The sequence below is a fragment of the Malus domestica genome, chromosome 13, assembly GCF_042453785.1.
Source record: "Malus domestica chromosome 13, GDT2T_hap1".
Lineage (NCBI taxonomy): Eukaryota > Viridiplantae > Streptophyta > Magnoliopsida > Rosales > Rosaceae > Malus > Malus domestica.
The window spans coordinates 34,850,614-34,861,742 of NC_091673.1; the positions used below are offsets into that span (position 1 = coordinate 34,850,614).

The window sequence follows — 11,129 nt, forward strand, 5'->3', positions numbered from 1 at the left end:
ACCTAGGGTAGAAAGGACAGGGGATAGATATACCTAGGAATCACTAACTAGGGGCAAGAGAATTGATCAACATCGCCAATCGTGGATTCACTCAACACGACCAAGCCTAACACGTGATTTAGGAGAAAAACCACTCTCTTCTTAGATTAACTTTAATTCACTAATTGGGTACTTAAGCTTACATATGGAGCCCTTTAAGTAGGAGGTTACCTTACATTGGTAGGATAGACATTTATTAACATATTGTAGTTATAATGCAACCTAATTAAAATAGATCAAAACATGACTTTGATAAATAGAAAACCATCAACATCCATATTTTGTATAGGGACCATACTTATTGCAGTGCCTACATCACTAAGTGCTTGCGGAAACCCTAGAAACAGTTATGTCCTGGTCGGCTCTAATACAAATGGAGTTCCCTCTGTAGCCAGTGAAATTTGATTGCCATTAATATTTGGAATTTTCCGTTAATATTTGAATTTGTTTTACGGTAGAAAGTTGCATCCCTATGCCTAACGATATATAATCTAAGAGGAAATTGTAACCATATTATTACACGTGATAATTAATGCCCGGCTAGTATTATATTCCGTTCCGTTTATTTTAATCGGAGGAGTTTAAATTTTTTAAATTTTTTGAAAAGATTTATGAAGAAAGGGTGACCTCAACCTAACAAGGTTCTCAAATTTGCGAAGGTTAGGGGAACATCTATCTATACGATTCTACTCTTATTTTGTAAAGAGACTATTTTCAAGACTCGAACCGGTGACCTTTAGGTCAGAAGTAACATTTTCGTTGCGCCAAAATGGGCACCACAAGGTGTTTTAAAACAACAGAAGGGGACTGTATATATTGAAATGTAAAATTACGAAAGAACTAATATTGATTATAGTTATGATACGTAGAGAAAACAATAGAGGAAATTAAATCAAAATAATTGCTACATGAAAACACATCAGTTAAGATTTGCATTCAACAGGGAAACCCTGGGGAAATCGCTTTCCGTCAGTGCAGTAATTATAGATCATGTAGTTGTTTTGGACCCAGCTAAGCCTCTTCTTCCTAATTGAATCGAGCTCTTCTGATAGCCATGCATTACTTTGTGATGGTGAAGATTTGCATGAAGATTCTCCATTTGATGACCAAACACAAGCGTTATCGGCAGTGAAATTCCTGTATGAAGCAGTGAAAGGAGCACTACTCCAATCTGTTTTGATAAGTCCACCCCTTGTGGCCCAATCATCCGCATTCCAGAGGCTAGAGTGTATCCTCATTGGTTGGTGCTTTGGAAAAGGAACACCAATTGATTCCAAGTTCTTGAACTCTCTAATTGGAGTACCATCCACAGAGAAACTGTAACAGAAAAAGGAAAGAAAAAATTGTTAGAGAATTAATTAAAGCAAGAATTTTTGGAAGGATAAATATTGAAAATTTGGACAAGTGAGTTATTTACATTATGCAATGTGGATTCCAGAGGATGGAATAGGTGTGAAAGTCAGCCGTTGGGTCAAACCAGAGGTAGAATTTTTGCTCTCTGTTGCCTTTGCCTTGGCTAAAGACATTGGTGTGAAGAATGTAAGGGTCTCCAGTCAAGTTACCCAAGAACTCAAAATCTATCTCATCCCATGCTGATCCTTTTGATGATAACTGCAAGTATTAACAACATTATTGTTAAATTGTTAATGAATCGATCAGAAAGGAATTCGAACCCCTGTGCAAACAAGAGGGGGACACACTGTCATTGGCTCCTAGCGAACAAGCCTAAGAATCTGTTATCAAATACTAGAAAACTTGAAGAGTGAAATGAGTTTTGAAAATGGATGAAAACATACATAGTAGGCTGTGACAGTGCCAGCAGAGTTTCCAGGGACAAGCTTGATCTGCATGTCAATCTTGCCGAACAAATACTCATTTTTGGATTCGAATGCAGAGCCAGAGACTATGTCAAGTGAAAGAATGAGAAGCTCGCCATTGTTGAGTATCTTAGCTCGACCGTCTCCCCATGTAATCTCAAATTCCTGGTTAAAGTTACCAGCAGAGGCAAATATTAAAGAGCTTATAGCAAGAGGAGTCAGCAGCGTTAATAATGAAATAAGTGATTTGAAGGAAGCCATGGGTTTTGTTTGGAAATGGGAGTAGAAAGGAGACAGCTATAAGGTGGTGAGTTTGATGTAGGTAGCAATGCATGGCTTAGGGTTTATGTAGTAATGGATGGAGCAGATGTGGTTTGGCTGAGGGGAAAGAGAATAGGATTGTTCAATTTGCTAGCTGTGCCCAGTTAGCTCCTGAGCTCATCACTTATGCAATATGCAAGGGGAAATGGAGCCAAAACCCAATAAACCGGATCGCGGGTTTTGAACAGATTTTATGTGAGGAAAGTGTTTGATGGGGGTGTTGGGATTGGGTACCTTCGGACTTTACCAACATTTTTTGCTTTTATCTGCCACCGACAATAGTGTCCTACCAAAGTCCACATGTGTGCATCCCAGCCAGGAGAAAACATGCGTACGCCACATTTTTTACCACATACTACAGAAAAGTGTTTTCCCGGCGAATTGAACAAAATACAATTCATCGTGCAAAAATTTGAGCGACGAATATTTCGCTGTCCTTCTGCACTCGAGCAAAGTTCAAGACGTAAATGTTTGCACGACGAACAATAAAGCTTCATCGTGCATGAATGTTTACACAATGAAATTTAGATCAGAAACACGACAAAAAACTTTGTCTCAAGAAACTTATCGCAAAAAAAGACGCTAAAATTGAGGTGATGAAGCATCTTGTCACAACATACTTAAGGTGACAAATGCCTTCATGGTGCTAAAGTTTAGGCGGCGAACCAACTTCATCTCAAAAAACGTTGAGCAACTAGAAACATCGTCGGGTAAACCAAGGCACAATGAAATCTTTACTCGCATATTTAGTTTTTGATTATTTTTTTTTAGTTAAAATTTCGTCACTAGTACTTTCAAGCTACTAAATATGTACTAGCCCTAAGTTTTGGGCGACTGAAAGATTTTCATCACGCAAAATTTTTCTCTTGTAAGAGGCTGGCCATTGTCGAGTATTTTACCACGGCCATGTCCCCACGTAATGACGAAGTCATCGTCGAAATTTCCAGCAGAGGTACCCAGAATTGTAGTAACCAATAAGAACATGGACAACATTAGAAAGGAAGCCATTGGCTAACTCTGGTTGTACTGCTATTTCTACACTTTGATTAGATATTAGTTTTGGTAAGAACAGAAATGATTTAAATAATATGGGTAAGAGAGCTAGTAATGTAAGTATACAGTGTGGGGTAATACTTGATGGGTTGGTGAACTTCGAGATGTGGGTTTGGCCATTTAAAAGAGGATATAACGTATGAAAGAGAGAGAGAGAGAGAGAGAGAGAGAGAGAGAGAGAGAGGAGAGAGAGAGAGAGTTTAACGAAGGGATGAGATAAAAATCCTAGAGTGCCAAGTTGGGGATGTTTGGAGGAACAGGTGGACACAGGTGGCAACGAATGAGAAATACTAGTTGCTTGTTTCCATGTGTGAAATGGTACATGTAACGCAAGTGCACAACTAAGCCATGCAAACCTTCACTAGATAACACTTGGCTAGCTTAGCTTAGTTTTCTTTTTGCTAGGCCAGATCTTATTTTGGCAAACTGCCCAGCTGGCTACCCAGCCTACTGGATTTGGTCAAACTACAAATCACCACACTTAGCTAGCTTAGCTTAGTTTAGCTGGTCCTTCCTCCCCCTAATACAAACCTAAATAATATTAGTAGATGCATGTAAAAGCTTGTTATACTATTGGAAGTTTAGTTCATATTCAAAGGAGATGTCAAAAGTGCCACATAAACATATATATATATATATATATATATAACAGTAACAATGACGTGCTATTTACTCCAACCAAGATGTTCAAAGCTGGCATGGACAAAGAAATGCCAAATTTGAAACTACCTTCAAATATGGTTTTTGCTATTTCCAAAAGCATTCTACTTGCCTTACCTTAAATGCTAGCATATTTAAGTATTATTTTATTATTTTTAAACAACCAACAACCCAACTTTTGTTATTATTTTTTTTAAAAAAACATAAATGAAGCAATAAATTTTGGCATATCGGGGGGAAGAAAAATATTGACAATATGACATACCTCGACCCAGAATGTCCACTGGATTCCAAATCGAGCTATACTGGCTAACACCAGAAGGTGACGAAAGGCATAAAGTGTAGTGATGTGGAAAATGTGAGTAAATTTAAACCTAAAAGTGCATAAATGTAAGAGTGCGCTTGTGAGCGGAAATGAACTCATTTCACACGTAATGTCAGAGCATAAGTAAAGTACAGTAAAGGTAGGTTAAGAATTATACCATCGAAGATAATCACCAATACCAAGATTTGCCAAGAATCTTCGTCCATACGAAAGCTCAGCTAATAAAACCTGGATGGGCGAAAAACAAATGTGAGTGGGCCTAAAAATAAACCTTTGTAAAACCTTTTCAAAAACATAATAATCCATCGTTGTAAAACAAATATAATTTCCACATATAACATACTACATATAGTATGAAAATACTTACCATAGCCAGCAATATCTCAATAATGCAATATTTCACAATAATGCGTAAATAAGCATATAACTTCCATTAAAAATAATGTCTCACATAAATAAACATTATCATATCAGGTGCTCATCGATATATGTTGACATAGGAGTTCATGCAGCGATATTCTGACATGAACAGGACTGGGTGTAATAATGATTTACGCTCTAATACTACTTTACGTGAAGACTGGTGTTATGCGCATCACATACGAATCCTAATTACCAATAGCAATCTAGGACTGGACTAGCACCTACAATGGATCCAAAGTGAGCGTACGGTGCTATGTGAATATAAACGTGAAAGACTGGCCCTGACCCCAAGCGAGTATTAACACTAGCGCATCAACGATGAGCAGATAACATAAATATGATCATGCAACAACATATTGATAATTCTAGTCAACATAACACTATTCATGGCCGCAAATATAATTAAGGCATCCCATAATTGTATGCATATATGTGCATCCCATAGGACGTAGCATAATTTCATAATATCTATCAATGCGCTAACTCTTATAAACGTTAAGCTAATCTAGGCATACCGTAGAAAATTCTTTATAAAATATATAAATGGAAACTAACAAATATATATATACTATATAAAAGAAAGGACCTACTCACAGATACTTGCGAAGTTGTAGTCGTTTGAATGAGTGAAGCTGGAGTCTCCGATAGTAATCGCACTTAAGCATAATATTGGGACCCATTAGTAAAACTCAATTAAAATGTTTGAACTTAGAGAAACGGACAGCGGATTCAGAATCAGCGCGTCGAAATACGATAAGAAGGATCTCAAGCATATTTTGTAAAAAGTCAACGGTCAACCCTAAAAACTTAACCGTGATGCCGAGCCGGTCAACTACGTTAAAACGTCGGAATTTCACTAAATGGATTTCAAAACCAGACTCGAGGCATTGAAATTAGGTTATGAGGGTTTTTAAGACAAATTTGAAAAAGTCAACACAAGGAATATTCCTAGAATATTCTGAGCCCATTTAGAAAATGGGCTAGGTAAGAACAATGGCCCATTTTGGGCTTAAGGTTTGGGTCGGGTTTGGGCTTAGGCCCTTTTTTTCTATACACGGTCTGATTGACCCGTTTGGGCTCGCGGGTCATTGGACTTAACGAAGAAAAACGCTGAATCGCAAGAAAGGTGGTTGGAAACTTCAAATGGTCATAACGGGTTCACTTTTTAACCAAACTCAAAGATTCAAAAGTTAAAATGAAGCTCAAGGGGTAAGGAATAAAAATATACCAAGTGGGACATGAGTTGTGGCTGGAACTAGCCATAAATGGCCTGCAATTCCGCAGTCCTTTGTTGAAAACTTGGGAATGTTTTTCCCAGAGTAGTTTATGTCCCCAAACCCTACAATGAAGGCCTAAAACCTTAAAATCTTTCACAATGACGAAAAAGGACGAAAGAAGGGGGTTCCTGAGGCCTAGCTTGGTTGGAAAACATGGTGACTCACCGAGAAACATGGAGATCGAGGTCTGGGTTCATGTTTGCAGATCGGGATCTGGGTATGCAGTTTCATGGCCAAGTAATGAGGTGGGCTTCAGGTTTGTGGCCATGATGCTTGTCTGAAAGGATGGTGGGTGATGGTGGTCCAGCAAATCTCACAGAGAGAGAGGGGAGGTAGAAAGAGTTATCAAAGAGAGAGGGACGAGAGACTGAGGTATGAGAGAGTTTGAGAGTGTCGCCTAAAGTGTGGGGAAAATTTGACACGTGGCGAGGAAAAAGCGGAGAGTTTGGTGTGAGTGTAGGCCCCATAGTTCAACAAATTAATAAAAGAATTAAAATATCCCACCAGAAAATATTAAAATAATCAAGGGCCCAAATTCAAAAATATAAAATTACTAAAGTACCCTCACGTTCGTATTTTTGTAGAATCTTCGTCGTAACTCCGAATTCGATTCGACTTGCACCTACGTGTTTGTACCGTCGAGTGCTTTAAAAATATAGTAAAATAATAACTCGTACATGTCACGAAATGACGGTCAAGGAAAGTCAACAATCTCGTTTCTAGCGACATTTTTGTCAATTCACTTATTTAAAATTAATTAAATTGTAAAATTAGAGACGGGTTGTCACAAGTACACACCTTAAAAAATTTTGTCCCCAAAATTTAGAATAAGTTTTTATACGTAAAATACTTAAGATAGAAAGAAAATATATATAAAGAAGAAATCAAGTTAGAGTGGTTGCATCGTTTGGTAATGATGACCAGCAAATAGTGATAGGAGCATATTTATGCCACTGAGTTAGCTTGTTCTTATGCATTTATGTTGTTATTTCTTAGTTAATTATGTATTTTAAGCTATTTTCGTGTGTTTGTAGGTCCATAGGCCTTATAAAGCAATAAGATGCATTTTGGTGCATTTTGGAGCAGTTTTGGGCTTGGAATGGATAGCACATGCATGGAGCAAGATGGATGGATGAAATTGAAGACTAAAGTACCCTCACGTTCGTATTTCTGTAGAATCTTCGTCGTAACTCCGAATTCGATTCGACTTGCGCCTACGTGTTTGTACCGTCGAGTGCTTTAAAAATATAGTAAAATAATAACTTGTACACGTCACGAGATGAAGGTCAAGGAAAGTCAACAATCTTGTCTCTAGGGACATTTTTGTCAATTCACTTATTTAAAATTAATTAAATCGTAAAATTAGAGACGGGTTGTCGCAAGTACACACCTTAAAAAATTTTGTCCCCAAAATTTAGAATAAGTTTTTATACGTAAAATACTTAAGATAGAAAGAAAATATATATAAAGAAGAAATCAAGTTAGAGTGGTTGCATCGTTTGGTAATGATGACCAGTAAATAGTGATAGGAGCATATTTATGCGACTGAGTTAGCTTGTTCTCATGCATTTATGTTGTTATTTCTTAGTTAATTATGTATTTTAAGCTATTTTCGTGTGTTTGTAGGTCCATAGGCCTTATAAAGCAATAAGATGCATTTTGGAGCAGTTTTGGGCTTAGAATGGATAGCATATGCATGGAGCAAGGTGGATGGACGAAATTGAAGACTAAAGAGGCTAGGAATGTGTTTAAAAGAAAGAACAATTAGTGTAAAAAGGACAAAGAGCTTAGCCACAAAGGGGTGTCACTCCACCATTCACCTTTCCATCATTGTCGTGCACCACCATTGCACTCCCTTTGGATTCCTATGCCATGCATCATCATCCATGTTCCCTCCATTGACTCATTTGTTGCATCATTCCACTTCCTTTCCTTTGTCTACCATGTGCACAATATCCTTTCACCTCCTTGCACTCATTGATTCACCACTTACTCACATTTCCACCCATGCCATGCATAATCACCCTTGTCCCCTTCATGCACCAGATTTCTTGCACTCATTTCATACACCATTACACTCATTATACTTCATTGCCGTGCACCACCCTTGTCTCCTTCATTATTTCTGATTTCATGCATCAATACATTGAAGCATTACACTCAATTGCTGTACACTCCTTGTTCCCTTCACCCATCAAATTTCATACAACTTTTACCTCCACTACATGCACTCATTGATGCACCATCCACCACCTTTGGAATCCCATGCCATGCATCATGACATTTTGCTGCACCTTTGACTCATTTCTGCACTATTCCACTCCCTTTTCTTTCTATACCATGTGCACAATCATTCATGTTCCCTAACTGCAACACCACTCCATTTTACCCCCATGCTTTGCATCATCACTTCATTTTCACCTTTGAATCATTTCAACACCACTCTTTGCACTCATTGCTGCAACACCACTCCATTTTACCCCCATGCTTTGCATCATCACTTCATTTTCACCCTTGAATCATTGCACACACCACCAATTCACCTTCCTTGCCGTGCACTTCCTCTATAAAAGGAAGTGTGTGGGGCAGCCATAGAGCTTAGTTTTTGCTTGATCATTCATCCCTATTTCAATACAACCTTCATCCAAACACATCCATTCATCTTTACATTCATTCCTCCATACAAACAAACCTTCAAACACTCACCAACACCTTGTGCCGTAGCAAAGCAAGGGAAGGAAAGTGCTTGGACGTGCTTGCTATCCAACTTGGATCGTTGGAGCGTTTAGGTGTTTTCTTTCTTTTGTTTCTAATGTTTAAATTCATTTCCTTTCGTTTTGTTGTAAATATGAGTGGCTAAACTCCTCTTGGCTAGGGGTGATTTCAAGCCATGATTATGTGTGCAACATAATTTGATAAATTCCAGTTATGAACTCTTGAATCGTGAATGCAATTGGCTTAACTATTTGATTGATAACTTATTTGTATTTGTTAATTAAGGGTCGACACTTAATTGGCATGCATAAATCCGTTGCTAGAATATAAGGAAGTTTCACATAATCGTTACAAATTTATATTCACATGTAGTGAAGGTCGCTTATAAACGATCGCGTTAAGTTCAATTCCTAGCATAAGCGACATGATGTCATAGTTGCAAGCGCTTTGTCAATGCTTATGATTTTCATTAAACGTAATGATCTTTGATTGTATCTCTATTACGATGTCATGTAGGGAACTTTTGAAGAATGTTTTGGGTTGTCGAATGATGTCATCCAATCCAATAAAACAAGGAAAATCTGAGAGTTAACTAGTGATGTCACGGTTAATTTGGAGCATTGTCGTTCATAATTCAATGAAGTAGTAACTGGAAATCAAGTTATTTGCATACATGTCATGTGTGGAGAAAAAGCCTCTAGCTATCCCATCCATCATCTTATTTCTCAAATTTGTTTTACAATCTGTCTAGTTTTTCATACTTGTTTGTTTGTTTCAACTTCATCCAAATCAAAACCCCCCCCTTTAGTTTCTTGTTTCAAAGTGTTTCAAATCTGTTTTAGTTTGTGTTTTCAAGTGTTTTGATTCAAGTAAAAGTCAATTTTCGTCTAAAGCGATTCCTAGTGTCTAGTTTAAGTTTATTTAGTTGTTTTAAGCTGTTTTGAGTATTTTAAGTTCGCTTTGAGTCTTGTGAGTCTTGTTAAGTGTTTTTAAGTTTAGTTTTATGTTTTTTAGTCAGTTTAGAGGTTATTAGCAAGCCCTCCTAATCCCCGGTCCAGAACGATCCCTACTTATACTTGTACTACAATTGTCAAAAGAGGGTTAAATTTATGTGTTAAGATAATTTTCGCATCAAATAGTGATGGGATTAATTGGTAATTCTCTGGTGGCACGCAATTACCGATACATTAGCCCTGCATCGTGCGTGTGATGAACCAAAAATAGTGAGGTTCTTTGTTCAAGTCTAGAGGTGGTCGTGAAGATGTTCTTCTAGAAGATCGATAAATCGTCTAAGATGCCCAAAACTTAGAAAAAACCAATACATTTTTTGCATTCGACTAGGTGACAAGATTCAAAAATTAGGCTCCATGACTGAGAATGCTTACATCGTGCGTGTGATGAACACAAACTGCCCAAACTTATCCTCTGATACCAAACTGACACACCCTGACACGGAAGATTGACATGGACTCCGAATCAAGCTATGATGGCCGATACAAGGAGGGTGACCAAGCTATAAAGTGTAGTGATGTGAAAAATGTGAGTAAATTTAAACCTAAAAGTGCCTTAATGTAAGAGTGCACTTGTAAACGGGAATGAACCCATTCCACATGTGATGTCAGAGCATATAAAGTACAGTAAAGGTAGGATAAGAATTATACCATCGAAGGTAATCACCAATACCAAGTTTGTTAAGAATCCTCGTCGATACGAAAGCTCAGCTACTAAAACCTGGAGGGGAGAAAAACAAATGTGAGTGGGCCTAAAAATAAAGCTTTGTATAACGTTTTCAAAAACTTAGTAACCACTCGCCGTAAAACAAGTATAGTTTCCACGTATAACATACTACGTATAGTATGAAAATACTTACCGTAAGCAGCAATATCTCAATAATGCAATATTTCACAATAATGCATAAATAAGCATATCACTTTCGAAACTAATAATATCTCACATAAATAAACATATCATATCAGGTGCTCATCGACATATGATGACACCCGAATTCATGCAAAGATATTCAGACATAAACAGGGCTTGGTGTAATAGTGATTTACGCGCTCTAGTACTACAATCACGTGAAGACTAGCGCTATGCGCATCACATACGAGTCTTAATTGCATATAGCAATCTAAGATAGGACTGGCACTTACAATGGATCCAAAATGAGCGTATCGTGCTATTTGAACAAACATGTGAAAGACTGGCCATGGCCCCAGGCAAGTACTAACACCAGTTCAACAACGATGAGCAGATAACGTAAATATGATCATTCAATAGTAAATCGATAATTCTAGTCAACATAACACTATTCATGGCCGCAAATATAATTAAGGCATCCTATAACAGTATGCATACTTGTGCATCCCATAGGACATAGTATAATTTCATAATTTCTATCAATGCGCTAAATCTTATAAACGTTAAGCGAATCTAGGCGTACTGATAGGAGCATATTTATGCGACTTAGTTAGCTTGTTTCTTGGCATTTATGTTGTT

General features: G+C 37.6%; 1 protein-coding gene across 1 annotated transcript; it reads right to left on the bottom strand.

Annotated features, from left to right (window-relative positions):
• Positions 1 to 849: 849 nt before the first annotated feature.
• On the bottom strand, positions 850 to 2,236 carry LOC114820556 (probable xyloglucan endotransglucosylase/hydrolase protein 23). The gene is made up of 3 exons (XM_029091525.2): positions 1,836 to 2,236; positions 1,457 to 1,650; positions 850 to 1,356 (listed from the first exon to the last, which is right to left on the bottom strand). The coding sequence occupies exons 1-3, from the start codon at positions 2,115 to 2,117 to the stop codon at positions 963 to 965; spliced, it is 870 nt and encodes a 289-aa protein (XP_028947358.2). The 5' UTR covers positions 2,118 to 2,236; the 3' UTR covers positions 850 to 962.
• Between the last annotated feature and the right edge of the window lie 8,893 nt (positions 2,237 to 11,129).

Bases quoted from the DNA above. Each gene is read 5' to 3' on its own strand.
- LOC114820556 (XM_029091525.2), bottom strand. From the start codon at position 2,117: ATGGCTTCCTTCAAATCACTTATTTCATTATTAACGCTGCTGACTCCT. The intron at 1,651-1,835 runs GTATGTTTTCAT...TAATACTTGCAG, and splicing joins GCACTGTCACAGCCTACTAT to TTATCATCAAAAGGATCAGC. The intron at 1,357-1,456 runs GTAAATAACTCA...TTTCTGTTACAG, and splicing joins TGGAATCCACATTGCATAAT to TTTCTCTGTGGATGGTACTC.